We start from the raw sequence: 16,985 nt of genomic DNA on the forward strand, positions 1-16,985 counted from the left end.
TTCACATAGCTCTTTGCAGCACTTTCTGAAATCATCCTGCTCATCATTTCTTATAGAACAATAGTATTCCATCACCATCATATATTGCAATTTGTTCAGCCATTCTCCAATTGAGGTACACTCCATTAATTTCTAATTCTTTACCATCACAAAAAGAGCTGCTTTAAATATTTTTGTACAAACAGTTCCTTCCCCCAACCCCGACCCCACTACCTTTTTTTCTCTTTGGGATACAGACCTAGTAGTGCTACTACTGGATCAAAAAGTATGCACAGTTTTATATCTCTTGGTGCATAGCTCCAGATTGCCCTCCATAATGGTTGGATTAAGAATCTCATATTTTAAAATGTTATTATTTAAACCTCCATATACCCAAAGCAAGTGAATGACAGAGGTACCTTTGCTCTAAAATAAATAAATAATGATTAATTACCTTCTAAGTCCAATGCACAGTGTTCTCCACCATAATTTTGAATGCCTTCAAATTTGTTTCTTCCCTCTTTTAGGGACTAATTGGAATAAGTATGTCTCAGACTTGTTTTATGTCTTTATTTAGCATAGGAAAGTCTCTGCAGTGTTGGAATCAACTCAAGGCTCTGGGTTGGTGATGGAATTTCATGGCCATTAAGGGCTGCCTGCAGAAATTAGCTGAAATCTGTCAATGATGTTTAGATGTAGCTTCTCAGCTAGTTTTTCCCTTCCTACTCATTAACTTCAACTCAACTGACCCACCTTTGGTTCTGATGGGTAAGGAAGGAGAATTGACTAGAATAATTATTCTACAGTCTTTCCTTAGCTTTTGAGGGGGAAGAAAAGGAAGAGATGGAGGGAGGAGGAGAAGGAAAATTGAGAAGGAAGGCAAATAGAAGAGCAAGAGGAAGTTTATTTTATGTATGTGTGGGCAGAATGGAAAAATCAAAAAGCTGAAAAATTTTAGAGCCCTAAAAGAAAGCAGTAAAGAACAAGTAGAGGTGGCAACAATATATATTTCAAAAACTATGATATTTTGAAGTCACCACTAGTACCAATGGCATTAGTTTTTATTTGATAACTGTTTTGTTTGCTAACCTCCACATAGCCAGCCCCCATATTTCAATATATAAGACTCCTTTATATCTCATTTCAAAATCTTCAGAAGTCTACAAAAATTAATAGGACTTCTCAATTAAATTACAAGTGACATTGAATGGGGAGATCATAACTTTAGAACTCGCAAAGAACTTCAAGATCATATTTTCCAACTCTCTTTTTATGTAGATAAAGAAACCGAGAACCAGGGTCAGTTAGTAACTTGCTTAGGGTCCAACTAATGGTATTTGGGAAAATCTGGATGATAATTATCATCATCGCTGTCATCTACATAGTGCTTTATGGTTTGCAAAGCACTTTACAAATATTATATCATTTAAAGCTCACAACAGGTAAGAGTTACTATTATCCCCATCTTAAGATGAGGAAACTGTGGCAGATAAAGGTTAAGTGACTGTTTCAGGGTCACACATCTGTCTACTGAGTGTGCACCACGGGATTTGAACTTGGGTCTTCTTGAACCCAAATCCAGCACTCTATCCATTATGCAAAATTCCTCCCAATAATATTAGATTGGATCCTAAAGTTCATAAACTATTTTCTAAGATTACATTGTCCTAATTTTGATATCTTGGCATCCTAAAAAGTGAACCTTCTTTTTAAAAGGTGAACAGTTTATGACAAAAGGTACTTTGCCTTCCAGAGAACCCCATCCAATAATAGTGATGAGTCAAAATAAATATATCATAATGCTTTCGACCTTCAGGACATTTGGTAAATATGAAGTAGAGATGAGGAAGAATAAGATGGGGTCCTTATTAAGGCATGGTGGTATCTTGCTCCAGAGTGGCGTAAATGCACAGTTCATAGGTGCTGTTTGACACATGTACCCCCTACCCCTTTTTTTTCTTTTCCAGTCCCCAACTGTTATCCTTGGAGCAGCAGGGCAGAGGCAGGAAGCAAATATTATGACAACAAAGGACAAGTCCCAACCAGCCCTCCCTCGAACCACAAATAGAATGTAGAGTACCAGAAAGGTAAATGGCTTTATCAACCATGAACTCCTCTGCAAAACGAATATGACAGAAATTCTTCTTGCTTTTCCGAATGGCTGTGATATCGCCACACTGCTCAAAGACTTCTTGAATAATTTCCTCGGTAGCATTTTCAGGTAATCCTCCCACAAACACCGTCTTGCACCCAGGAGGTCTCTCTCTTGTGGAAGGTGGTGGAAGATCTAATCATGACAAAGCATAAGATTTTGTCTTTTATTTATTTCAATTTCCTTCGGCAGATTCGGTGGGCAAAAAGTTAGGCCCAGCTGGAACTTCTTAAAACCAAAGAGATTTCATAGTTTGATACTCATTTGCATTCATCTTTGATTATGTCATTTTTCGAGCTCATCTCCCTCCTCCCAACCCTCTACTGTCTGTGTTCGTTCTTACATTCTTACATGTAGAATGGCCATGCTTGTCCGTGAACAAAGATAAAGCAAATGTTAGCATAATTTCATTTCTCTTTCATAATACAGAAGCCCCAGAAAATGGGGGTGGGGGGAAGAGCAGAGAAGTACAAAACATGATGAAATGACAACATGATGAAAAACCTCTGCTGGTTATCTACTTTGTCTTGTTGCCAGATAATAGAACAGAAAGCCAGAACACAGAAAACATAACCTAACAGCTCGCAGAGTACTCACTTGGCTGTGAAACACCAGAGTCTGAAGAAACCACTTTTTTATTATTTACATTTAAATGAGCAAACTATTAAATTTGGGGGAAGCTGTATAAAAGATAAAGTGCACACTGTCATAACATTTTACCTAGTTTATATGCAGATTACTGAAGCAATCTACCGAAAAGACCAGTTTTTTTTTAAACCAATGTTGATTAATATGAATAAAAAAGCCCAAGCCAAAAAAAAAAACAATGCTGGCTATTAAAGTTCATAAACAAGGTATCTGAAGTTATATTTTTTAAAATGTGGACCCATTTGACTCATCTAATACACGTTGCCTTCGACTAAACACAATTTAGTCTAGAAATGTCCATAGATGCAGGCCAAGAAACTATTGTCAGACTAATTCTTTTTTCCACCTAGCAAAACACATTTTGGAGGTTTCCCATCTACTTGGGAAGATGGATGGAAGAACTCACATTGTTTACACATTGTTTTGTACTCAATGCTAGACTCTAGTTCAGTTGAAAAGATTTTTAACTGTGGCTCCTATTCCCAAATATTGTTCTATCAGGAGCCCTGCTGTGTCAAAGTCAGTTTCTTGACTTAGAAAGCCATTTCCTATGTTTCTTCTAATACAGAGACACAGGATCTCTGTGAGCTTGCAGGTATGTTACATAAAGTTCAAAAGAAGGATCCATGTTAGTCAGTGCCTGGAAATACACACAAAGATATCTTAAAATGTATTTTAAAATAATTTGGAAACCATTAGTAAATATTTCTTCACTAGCGTCACTTACTTGGGTTTGGAGGAAAGAGCGTACAACTTTTACAGTGAATTATTTCTTTGACGACAGACATGTCGGTGGGTGGTGGTGGAGGTACTAATCCCATGCCTGGTATCATTGGGTTAATTGGAGTGATTCCGGTCATCATGTTCAGGCTGGGATCAAAGCCTGGCACACAGATTGAATCTGTAGAGACACAAGTCAAAATCTTGGGTTATAAATCTTGAGGAATTTTGTTAATATTTTGAAAACAAAGACCATTCAGTTTTAGAATTTTCTTTTTCAGGATCCTGTCTTGATATTCCAGCAAACTATCCCAGAGGAATGGTACTGGAACAATCTCCCAACTCTCACCCCCTAAGCACACTTGTGTAGAATAGTGACACTTAAACTATACATAAAGGAAATGCTACATCATTTAAATATTAATATGGCCAAGTAGAATACAGCCCATTAAAGTATATCACCATGCACCATGAAGTTTGGCTATTACATAGAATTGCAATTTTCTATTTCAGAACATCAGCATGCTATTTACATTGTGTTGTGACCCAGAATGTGTAGGAATATCTTTTAGCACCAAAGTGCCCTCTAAATCTATTTGTCAGCATGATTTTGTTAAGGTAGTTTCCTTTCCAAATGTCCTTGATTTTGGAAGAGTTTAGTCTGTGATCACTTGTCAAGAGGCTACCAAACCCTTTTGCCTTTGAAACAAGTGGCTTCTGCACTTATGTACTTCATAGCTCTCATGCATTCAGTTTTGGACCAAATTATGTGCCCCCAGGTATTTCCTCACCACTTAATTTTCAAACTCTAGCAATTTGTTTTCTGACCCTTCCACTTGACTATTACTGTTCTTTCTGAGGTTACTAAGAATTTTAAAAATGGAAACCCAATGGTTTTTTCTTACTTCATAGTCCCCTTGACATTTCTATACCACAATTCCACTGACCATACTCTGCTATTGGATGGTGCCTTGGCTTGGCTAACCCTTCAGTCCATTATTTCTCTTTCACTGATTCATATTCAAAAGTGAGTGTCCCCAAATGTGGGTCGGCCCTTTGTCCTGATTGTACTTTCTCCTTTGGTGAGTTCTATTCCTATGGGATCAGTAATCATGTCTATTCAGATGACTCTAGAATCCATCTATTATTCATAGCCCAATCTTTCTGCCTGAGTTTCAGGTTTGCATCATCAACTACTACCTGTTGGATATCTCATTGTTCCTTTTAGTACCCCAAGTTGAACTTATTATCATTGCCTCTAAAAATGGATATTATTTATCCATCTCAATTACTTATTTATATAAATGGCACACATTCACAAAGACATGAAATCTTAGGCTGATCTTTGATTCTTTCACACTTCTCAATCTTTGTTTCTCATTAGTTCCCAAGTTCTGTTAATTGTATCTCTTGTATCCATCCTCTCTGTTTCTCAATCAGAATCCTACCTTATGGCTCTTATGATTCTTGGTTTGGACCACACAGCACTACTAAACAATCTCCCTGACCTTAATTGTTCCTTTTCTTCAATCCATACTTGACACAATTACCACCATGCCCAAAGCCCAGGCTGTCTCACTGTCCATTCAACAACCTTAAGTAGACTTAAGGACTATAATATAAACTGTTTAATCTAGTATTAATGCTTCCATGATCCAATTTTAATTACCTTTCCAACATTAGTTTATATGATTCTTTTCCCTTTATTCTATCTCCTACCTGATAATATCCTTCTCTTGATTCCTGGCCCAGTTCTCAGTTATCAGAACTTTCATGAAGTTTTCCCTTATTCATGCCTCATCTTCTCTTCAGCTGAGAATGTTTTCCCCTCCTCTAATTTTCTACAGTTCTTTTTGGGGGGAGGAATATTTCTTTTGTTCCAGTCACACTTTACTTTGTATTATATTTTATATTCCTCCTTTTTCATGATAAGATCATTGAGAGCAAGAAATTTTTCTTATTTGTAGTTGAATTCCCCTTACTGCCTACCATATTGCTTTCTAAATAGTAGGTGGTCAACAAATATTTTTTATAGGGTATGCCTTGGGCCCAATATTGAAAGGTGGAAGCAATGAACCAAATGATGAACAACAGGACCAGAAAATCATTAGGGAGAAACAATAGAGGGACCCAGAGAGATATATCCTACACCTTCAAAGTTATATTATGCTAAGAATCCTGAGGGAGATAAGAAGATGTAAAGAAGACGCAGCCATCACTGGCTCCCTTATCTTATTTGGATTTTCAGGGAAGCATAATAGGAGGCTCTCTCTGATGGCCACTGGCATAATTATGCTAATCAAAAGATTTTAATCCCACTTCACATAGAGGGCAGGATGAGCAGTTAGTAGTAATTAGAAAAGCCTTCATGATCATCAGGATACAACCAATTAGAAGTGAAAAGAAAAGAATGATTGCCTGTGCAATATATTCGTCTCCAATCAAAATGCATAATGAAGGTAAAGCTAGGATAGCTGTAAAATTCAGGAGAGGATTGAAATTCTTGCTTGGGTCTCACTCCCTTCTCCTTAAGTAGGAAGAAGAGAAAAGGCCCTAAGAACATAAGATCTAGATTTACACCTGGAAGAGGCCTTACGTACCATGAAGTCCAATCTCTTCATTTTGCACTTGGATTTACTTGGGATTACAGAGCTGAGAAGTGAGAGAGAATTTTAATACAGGTTCTTATGATTTTTATGTCCAGAAAGCAATAAAAGAGTAATAATGCACTATGGAATCTGAGGGGATTCTTGGGTGGCAGCTAAGTGATATGGTGGATAAAATGGGAATGCCTGAGTTAAATCCAGGTGCAGTCATTTATGAGCTGGGTGACCTTGGAAAAAGCCACTTAATCTCTGTCTGTCTTTGTTGCCACAACTATAAAATGAGGACAATAACAATATTTACCTCAAAGGATTATTTTGAGGAACAAATGAGACAATATGTATTAAGCTCACAGCATCATTCCTCGTAGGTATTGTGTCATCATAAAATGCTTGTTTGCTTCACTCGGATCCTTTCTGTCACCCACCAAGTGGGGATGTTTGGCAGAGAAGGTGGATTTCCATTGGCCATAGCAGAAAGCAGGATAAGCTTTGTCCCTAAAGCAAGAGGATAAGGGCTAATACCGAGGCTATGCCTCACGAAGATGCCTGGTTCTGTGGGAACCACGTCTCTGATAGCAGATGGGGCCTCTGGGGGGAGATCTTCCCTACTCATTTACACAAGAAATGCCTTCACTTTGGGAGCAGGGGGAAGCACTTGGAGACCATATGGTCTCTTTCCCCAATCCCCTTGAGTCTAATAGTTTATTAAACTGAATGATGCACATAGCTGATACTACACGCACTTATTAGAATTTCAATTGATAAGTACAAGTGGCTTCTAGAAATTAACCAAGCAATAAAACAGTGGCTAGACAACCATTTAACAAACTAGATGTTGAGAAGCCAGAGAAAATTCAGAGAAGGCTTGACTTGGGAATCATAACTAGATGAGTGACTGTGGCAGGGTCTTGATATGGAGGGAAGTGGGAGGAGATATTTCCTCACACAACAGTTCTCAATGAAGGGGAGAGAAAGGGAGGGAGACTTCAGGAATTAGTTCTGGAAGTAAAAAAAGGAAAGAAGATAGCATCTGCTGGAGAAATAAATATGGCCTTGGGAAGAACAGCGACTTCTGGGTAGCCAGAAGCTGTGGTGATGGTGTGGCAGCTCAGACAATTTTCTATATGAAAAGTACAGGCACTTCCTGACCTCAAACTCTCCTAGTACAAGGGTAGAACTGCCATAGAAAGGATAAGTACTTTCCTAAAATAAAGAGGGAATCTATCAAATTTGCCTGGGTATCTGACTTCCTATTTATAATTCATTGGGGCAAGAAGGTAAAGGAATTTTTGACCATGGCTATAAACATTAGATAAAGAAGCTAGGGGTGATTAGCCAGAGAAGAGATGACTTGAGAGAGGAGAAAACTACCTTAAAGGAGCTAAAGAACATTCAGATAGGAGAGGGATTTAATTTGCTTTGTTTCACCTCTGAGGGGATAAATTGGGACAATTTAGTAAATAATTTAGACTTGAAATCTAAGGGGAAATTTCCTAACAATTGGAGCTATCCAAAAATGTAATGACTACAGAAGAGGTGGGTTTTCTCAGTGATGGTGAGACTTGAAGGCATGATAACCACTTGACAATTGTTTCAGTAGAAATTTTTGTCCAGATTCGGGTTGTACTAGACGGCTTCTGAACACCCTTCTAACTCTGAGTGGTGGTTTCACAAATGCAGTCACCATAAGAGAATGAATGTCTGGGCAGAGAGATTGAGTCAAAGAATTAAGTCCACTGACATTTCTTGTATTTGCTCCCTGATCTGGCATTAACCTCTCAATCTGAATCTTTGTTACTACAACTGCTTTCCAATATCTATTACAAATCCTTGGGTTTTGATGTTTCATAAAAATCTTGAGGAGCAGTAGGGTGGATCAGTGGATTGAGAGTCAGGCCTAGAGATAGGAGGTCCTAGTTTCAAATATGGTCTCTAACACTTCCTAGCTGTATAACCTTGGGCAAGTCACTTAACTCCCTCCCCACCCCACCCCCAACTCCCCATTGCCTAGCCCTTACTGCTCTTCTCCCTTGGAACCAATACATAGCAATAATTCTAAGACAGAAGGTAAGGATTAAAAAAAAATAAGAACCTTGATACTGACTTGGCCAAGCCTTTGGGTTTATTTAGACTACAATTCATATTTTATTATCATTTCCCTAGAAAGAATTGTCCTTCCCTAGCACCAATGATTGTCCTGATCCCTAGTCTATACTGACTCATTGGTCAGGTAAGTATATAGAACCCTCCAAATCTGAGATTCTCTGATTCTGGTTAACAGATCACTATTCATTGCTGTAATCATCATCCTACATATTTTCTCTAAAAATTGAAGAAAAATCAGACTTTCTGACTTAACCACAGGATGAGGTTAAGTTACAGTAAGAAAAGGACAGAAACAACTTTTAATTGTTGGTGTCTAGGTAAGGCAATTCAACCCAAATGAGAAATAATAGTTAAACATAAGGATCACAGCTTTGAAAGGAGCTCTTAAATCACAAAAAAGAGTTATCAAGGAGGCCATTATGGGATTCATTTTACCTGGAGTTTCACTTACTAAAGAAAGAAGATAGTCTCCTTTGTAGCATGATAATCTTTTGAGGGATGGACTAGCATAGTGAAAAAGTCAGTTTATTTCACAAACACAATGGTGTGCACTGAAGGTTATTGCTGTTGACTCTCTACTTCTCTCTATATCTGGACCCTTCTATTCTCTGTCTTATCCTTTTCTTCTTCCTTCAGCCCCTCCTATTCATAGCTTCCTCCATACTCTTTTCTTTTCTATTTTTACTTTTCTTGATAGTGCCTTGGGTCTACCAGTAGCACACACCAAAGAACTGTACTGGTGACACTTAAAGCTAAAATACTGATGACCCCCCCAGCCCATCCACTTAACAGAAATAATTTATCAATGACTTGCCATGGACAAAATATACTGAGAAGTGATGCAAGGATAATTAAGATGTATTGTCCTGCTCTCAAGTGGCCTTTGGTTTACAATACATTCAAGAATTATCAATAGCATAATTCAGAGAAGAATATGATGAGGCACAAATTGGACAAGGAAAGGGAATTTTCAACTTGGTGGGACAGGGATCAGGGGACGCTGTTTGGGGGTTGCATAAATAGTGAGATCAGAAGAAGTAGGGAGTTGCTCTATGTTCTGATTATGGAAAATCTGCTCTGTGTGGATATCCCATTGGAGAATCTTCCTCTGGCTTTCTTGATCATTCTGTTTGTTCTTTTGTGTTGAACACTGGTGGGGATAGCAATGTGAGCAGCATGACTCTGCCTCTTTTCATTTGCAACTGACTGTTGTCTCATCTTCTCTAGCATCATTTGTTCAGCTCTGAGATGCTATTCCTCACTCCTCCCAGGACCTATATGCAATGTGACTGGGAAGTCATGACTCGTGAAATCATAAGATTTGGTCTTAAAAGCAGTCCACCTGGCAAACTATCTTTATTCCAATGATGGTAGACATCAGTTTCCTCATCTACAAAGTGAGGAGGTTGGACTGCATAGCCTCTAAAGTAGGTCCATCCATTCATTCATTTAATAACTATTTACTTAGAACCTACTATGTGTTAAGACTCTGCAGGTTGGCATAGCAGATAAAATGTTAGACTTGGAGTCAGAAAGATGAGTTTGAATCCCATCTCTGGTATTTAACAGTTATATTACCTTGGGCAGCTCCTTGGGCTTCTAACTACTCTACATTATAGATGATTTGAAAAGTCAGTTCACAGAAAGGAAAGCACAAGCTTATAACAAATTGATGTGTGTGGTAAACATGGAGAAAAATAGAAAGAAAACTCACCTGCTAACTAGCTAAAAAGGTAAAAACATTAATTAATTTTATGCTGAGCTAAAAAAAATGGTTTCTATCAACAAATTAGTAAAACGGCTGAAGAGTTAAATAATTTAATAATTTGAAACTGAAAATAAATACAAATTGAAGGCAGGAACAGGATGTTATTATGAGAGTTCATTAGGAGAGAAAGACCATTTTATATTGTGAGTAGGCTTCATGAAACAAGTGACTTTTGATTGGGATCTGAACCTAATATTCTACTGATAAAGAAAATCTCAGATCCTGTTTAAAGTAGAAAATTCTGTAACTCTGTGCTGATAGAGCTCAAGATATTTTAAGAGCTCCTACTTGGGAATTCAATTGTCTTCAGATCCATTTATGAGCCATACATGACAATGAGTCTCATTTCACAGTCACATTTCATTCTTTGCCTTCCAAACCACATATCTCAGCTTGATCACCCACAGTATTCACCAGATTTGACACTTGACTCCAAACGAATTTCAGCTGTTTCCAAAAATCAAAACCTTTTTCAAAAGAGAAATACTTGCTACCACTGGGAATATTCAAAAGAATGTATCCTTAAAGGCAATTTCAAAGGAAGAACTGGAAAAAAGTGTTTTGAACATTGATAACATCACTAAAATAGAGATATAATCTTCCAAAGTGATGATGGCTTTGAAGGGGACAGAAAGCATTTTAGACAAATGAATTCTGGGATGTTTGGTTAAATATAAATGATAATCTCATTACTTTATAGTCATACTCTCTATAGAGTTTGTTTCTTTTGTCATGAAGCCTTCCCATCATTGGCCAACAAAAAGGAGTCAAAACTGAAACAGGTCAGATCATCAAGCACAGAAAAGTCCATGAATTATATTAAACAAATATTTCTCACAACTACAAGGTCCAGTTTGCTTACATTCTCCTTTAACTCTGTCCCTTTCTTCCCTCCTTCTCTCTTCCATTCGAAGGTAAAATAAGTAAAAATAACTTCAGAGATGGATTATTGGGTAAGCATGGCTTATCTCGTGTGTGAAATAATTTAATCTATAAGAATTACTCAAGTTTTCCTAAGACAAAAATTAAGTAGAGAATATGGGATTTAGTGATACCTTCCCTGTGAAATCAGTACTTTGAAAGGAGCTTGGAAGAATAATAATTGATAAAAATTCACTTTTATATAGTACCCTAAGGTTTAGGAAATGTTTATCTTGATGAAGCGAGGTAGATAGGAGAAGTATTATTAACCCAATTTTGCAGATGAAGAAACTGGCTGAGAAAGGTTAAAAAGCTGGCCGAACATCATATAGCTAGTAGGTTCTTAGAAATGGGATTTGAAACAAGGCTTTCACACACTGAGACCAGTTCTTTTTCTACTATATTCTGCTGTGGGATCTTACAGGACCTAAATTTGACAGGGAATGGGAAAGGATTAGAGTTCTATTTTATAAGATCCATGCACTTTTTAACAGTGTAAGAAAACCTGAAAATGAACTTTTGGCTGGCAAAGGAATTGCTTTTACTAATTATACTAAAAAATAGCAGTAAAAGTCTGGAAAAAGAGCTTTCATACACAGACAGACACAGATGGCAAGGGAAGGGCAGACTGCCTTATTGACTTGTCTCTTGGTTCTTGTCTTGCCTGAGTTACCCAGGTGACTTCAGCAATGCTACCCTTCTATCTCCACTAAGAATGAGATAGTAAGGCTAGCCCCAAACAAGAGAAAACAGAAAAATCAAAGCAGAAGAGACTCAATTTCTTTTTATGATAATGTGTTAGTTAAAATCATCTGGGGTTCTATTTGGAAGGATTGAACCTCAATATAGTGTTTGACAAACTTCTGTGGACCTGTGGGGGTCCTTAAAACTACATTTCCTGTGATCCAACGGGTTTAATGGGTTTCCTGTTTTGGATGACGTATTCAAGGTGAGGGACTGTGTGAAATTAGGGGGAAGTGACTTGGAACTTCCTCTTGAGTTACCTGAGCTGGAGGAGAGAGGAAGGTAAATGGCTGAGGTGAGGTTGGAATAGGTTTTTCTTAGAGGCGCATGGTCAGTTTATCTCTATCAGCATGGCTTTTATTAAAATACTATTTTCCCTTTTGATCTCGGCGGCCCTCATCATTTTTAATTATAACAATAATGACTGGCATGTTAGTCTTCATATAGGGTATTATATAGCTACAGAAGTACTTTCCCTTCTCTTATCTCATTTGATCCCACGCAACTGTGAAGTAGTTAGCATAAATAATAAAGCTAAGGAAACTGAGTAGTAAAGCCTTGAAGTGATTGCTAAAAGATCCATAACTCATAAATAGAACCAAGTCTTGAAGACCCATCTTCCACTGCTATTCCAACTACATCAAGCTGTCTATATGTAATAACTGCTCTCCAACTCAGAGTTAAGAGTTATCTCCTTCGGTGGATCTCTCTGAGTGCATGACACATATTTACAATTTCCTGAATCCTAGCATAGTGCTTGGCCCTTTGTTATTCCTATTTTTCCAACTAGTGATTTAGAGTTGGGGGATTGGACTCTTGGTCACACAGATACTGAGTGCAGGCTCTGAGAACAGCTTTCTTTCTAGTGCAATGACAACATTCTCAGCATCCTTTTCTCTTGCTCTTCATGTCTTTCAGGCATCACATTCTCATTGCCTGAGACCATCTCGGTTGGTCCCCCTACCCAGTCTCATATCTCCAGGGAGAACATGATTTTTTCAGAAACAAATGAGACAAAGGAATTGAGTCATGATGCCCTTCTAATCTAAAGGAGCAGTGGGTGATTTAACCTGTTCTGCTGAATGAGGGAGAAGGAGACCAAACTTGTCATGTCAAAACAGTGGGGGGCAAAAAAGACTCTTCTTTTATTTTTTATTTTTATAAAAACCCTTAACTTCTGTGTATTGGCTCATAGGTGGAAGAGTGGAAAGGGTGGGCGATGGGGATCAAGTGACTTGCCCAGGGTCACACAGCTGGGAAGTGTCTGAGGCCAGATTTGAACCTAGGACCCCCTGTCTCTAGGCCTGATTCTCAATACACTGAGCTACCCAGCTGCCCCAAAAAAGACTCTTTCTAAGGACCCATTTTTATTATTGTAGGGTGGTTCCAGTCTCTGGAATTCTGGCAAATCAGTTTGTGGTCCACAATAAGACTGATGTTGAGGTGCTGCAGAAACATTGAAAAGCAATTCCAAAAATACATATTTATGCACAATTTGGAGCCAAATTTTTTTAAGGATGATTTTTAATTTCCTGTTTGGAAGCTTTTCTGAAAATTGCCTTCTTAGGAAATGAACCTTTTTTAGGCTGTCTTTCACTCTAAATTCAATAAGGGACCTGAAATACAAGCTGGGGGAAAAAAATCACTCCATAGGAGATTAGAGATAAGGTGAACATCTTATTGAACTCACATGAGAATTTGACTCCCATAGCAAAATCTTTAAGAGAATAAAACTGTCCTTTAAAAAAATGCTTTTTGTGATCTTTGCCAAGTGATTCAAAAGTCATAAGGAATACATTTTTCAGTTCAACAGAGGCATAACGAACATGTGCTCTTAAAGCCCCGCTAGGTTCATTTTATAAACAAAGACCTCATTTCAGTTCTCAGATCCTCTGAGTCTACTTTTCATCAACACTGGTGGGATCCAGAAAGATGAAGAATTTGTGAAGCTGGCTGTAAGGTTTATGGACTTTGGGGTGAGGAGATTTATGTCCCTGTTTGAAAATATGATAAAGCAATGAGTAATGGGAACTTTAAACCCAATCTCTTCTATATGACATCTTTCCCAATGCTGCTTAATTCTAATGCCTTCCCTTTGTAGATCATTTCCACTTTATCTAGCACATAGCTTGTTTGTACATAGCTGTTTGCATGTTTCCCCCATTAGATTGGGGGTTCCATGAGGGCAGGGAATGTCTTTTACTTTTGTTGTATCCCTATTGCTAAGCACCATGCCTGGCATATTCCATATCCACTCTATTATATGCCCAGTACATTGTAGGCACTTAATGTTTCCTGACTGACTGGCAAATTGATTCAGAGCAATGGTTCCTGAATTAAGTCTGCTAGTCAGTTTACAAACTTCATTAGGTGCAATCAAACAGAAAAAGGACTTTAAGAATGCTTGTTTTGAGGCAGCTAGGTAGCACAGTGGATAGAACAACAAACCTGGAGTTGGGAGGATCTGGATTCAAATTTAGCCTCAGGCACTTCCTAGCTGTGTGACTCTGGGCAAGTCACTTAACCTTGATTGCCTAGCACTGGCCATTCCCTCTTAGAATTGTTAAATAATATCAGATCCTGGGGAGGGGGGAGAGAATTTGTATCACAAAATATTAGGAAGCAATTGTTTAAAAAATTTTTTTACATGTAATTGAAAAACAATAGAAAGTACCAAAAAAATGATATTAAGATAGAAGGTAAGAATTAAAAAAATGCTTGTTTTGGGTGGATGCTCTCGGAGAGCTGCTCATCCTAGACTGGTTAGGTGAATTGAGAGGATAAGAACTACAAAAGCTGACTGTATAGTTATTCAGCCCGCACCACCCGGAGGAAATCATCAAAATGTTTTATTGACCTACTGAAATACAGAAATACCAGAGGGACCAACACAAATGGGACATGAAAGCTTTTAATGGAGCATCTGGCATATAACAGGTAATAAGCTTAAGCTGTTTGGAGGCCAGCTATCCCTTCCCCTTCTTCTCTTCATTTCTGTTCTTACTGTATTTCAAACCCTTATCACTTTTGCCTTCATATGTTTCCTGACTCCTTATTCCTGTATTCCAAGTCTCTAAATGCAGCCCACTATTGCGTTGTTAGAATTTCTGGCTGCCATATTACATTGTTGATAGTCCAGTCACTTTCCTGCCCCCCAGTCTTTCTCAGATGAAATGCTAACTAGTCCTGCCTCCTACAGATTGTTTTCAAAGATGAGTATTTGAACCCTATTATAAGACTGCACATTGATACCTATCAAATTTCATCTTGTTTTATTTGACTTAATTTTCTACTACTTACTACTACTATGTCTTTGGGAAGTCACTGCTACTTTTCCAGATTGTTTCATCAAATGTTAAGATAAAAGGGCTGACCAAGGCCAAGAGAACAACTGAAGAAAATCTTAAAAATGGAAAAAGTAAATACAAAACATATGCAAGGTAATTTTAAGAGTGAGAAAGTGATAATCACCCAGGAGAAGCAAAAAAACAAACAAACAAAAAAAAAACACATAAGACATGATACCTAAACTATAATTGGAAGGAAAGATTTTGTGAGACAATAGTGAAGAGAAAGTTTATTCTGGAATTGGGAGACCATCTGAGCAAAATCACAGAGATCAGAGATGGGGAGGGGAGAAAGGGAAAGAAAAGGAGGGAAGGAGAGAGACAGACAGACAGACAGACAGACACAGAGAAAAAAAGAGAGAGGGAGAGAGACAGAAAGAGACAGAGAGAGACAGAGAGACAGAGAGAATAACAAGACTGGAAAGATAGAAGATAACCATATAATTGAGTGCTTAAAATGCCAAACTCAAGAGTTTTATATTTTACCCTATAGGGCACAGGGAGTTTTTTCATCTTTTAGCTTAGTCTGAAATTTTAGATCTTCTAGAGGAAGGATGGGAAAAGAAAGAAACAGAAGGCAGGCTGACTAATTACTAAGTAGAATACTATTGCAGCAGTCTAGGAGAAAGGAGAAGATGAATTTAAATAGATTACAGTGTATCTCGGACAAGTCTTGGGAACAATTAGATATGAGAAGTGAGAGGGAAGGAAGTGACAAGGATGACTTCCTGGGCATTAACTAGAAAGATGGTAGTGACATCAATGGAAAAGTAAGGAAAATATTATTTTTCAACTTCGTGTCCCAAGCATGTAGGACAGAACTCACATATAGGAGATTCTTAGTGAAACTTTGCTTATTTTGAAATTAATTGTATGTCAAAGAGCCCTCAATGGCTTTTCTATCAGGTTCAAGTAAAATAATCTTACTAGATGTTTTTATTTTTAAGGTGCCTGGTATAGAGGGGAGGGAGTGTAAAGGGAGTATATAATATTCTCATGACAGGAATCACACAGGACACATCTGCTTTTCCAGAAAAATCAAAAGACATAGGAATGGGCATCACTGAACCTAATAGACAATAAAATATATGCAAAATGATCCAAGAGGCTGTAAAATAAAACTTTCTATATTACCTTCAGGTACAGTGGGAGCCTTAGGTCTTTTAAACACTAGTAAGAGATAGTCTAAACTTTTGCTTCGCTAAATCTGATATCATATCAGGGTCTTTTCCTACCTTGAAGTGGTTTGCCTTATATTACACTGCAAAACTTAGAAAACTGAATGGTTAGCTCTTAGATTATATGAAAAATTACACTCTTTTAGAACCCCGAACTATGGTTCTCTTCCTTCTATAAATAGGAATAAATATCAGTGAGAATTCAGCCAAGGATGGAGGGTTCTCCAAGTCAGTTTTTGAGAGCAACAGAAAAAGGAGGAGTTATTTGGGATATCTGGAAGAACTACTATTGCCTCTCTCTTCCCCAATATGAGCAAAATCTCCTTGAAACTTCAGGGGCAGATAGGGTAGCACAGTGGAAAGACCATCAAGCCTGGAATTGAGAGGACCTGGATTCATATTGGGCTTTAAATACTTCCTAACTGTGTGATTCTAGGTAAGTTATTTAACTGCCTAGACTTTGCCCTTCTGTCTTAGAATTGATAGATTAAATATATAGATTTAATAAATAGATTAGAAAATTCAAAATGATCTCAAATCTAGTATGTCTGGGATATTCTTAAGCAGCTGGTCTGGCAGAGAAGGGAACTGCCAAGCATTTCCCAGAATCTATATGACAAAAAAATCAAGAAATCCAGAGAAGGACTCCCAAATAAAGGTTGAGGACAGATAGCGATTTACTCATGGTGGTAAGAGCAACAACTGCTACTACTACTACCATTTATACTCAAATGGATCTGTGCTCTCACTGTGGTGGATTTTTATTCCAATGAAGCAGATGACAAGCCATCCATGTCATTATTGTTGTCTGCTTTC

General features: G+C 37.8%; 1 protein-coding gene across 1 annotated transcript in view; it reads right to left on the reverse strand.

The window, feature by feature from the left end:
- ENOX1 (ecto-NOX disulfide-thiol exchanger 1) overlaps positions 1 to 16,985 on the reverse strand; it is a 388,236-nt gene that overhangs the window by 317,071 nt on the left and 54,180 nt on the right. Inside the window, exons 3-4 of the mRNA XM_044669387.1 lie at positions 3,507 to 3,680; positions 2,060 to 2,266 (exon numbers count right to left, since the gene is read on the reverse strand). Coding sequence (XP_044525322.1) covers positions 2,060 to 2,266; positions 3,507 to 3,680 — 381 coding nt within the window. The remainder of the gene's footprint in view (positions 1 to 2,059; positions 2,267 to 3,506; positions 3,681 to 16,985) is intronic.

This window comes from Gracilinanus agilis, chromosome 3 (assembly GCF_016433145.1).
Source record: "Gracilinanus agilis isolate LMUSP501 chromosome 3, AgileGrace, whole genome shotgun sequence".
NCBI lineage: Eukaryota > Metazoa > Chordata > Mammalia > Didelphimorphia > Didelphidae > Gracilinanus > Gracilinanus agilis.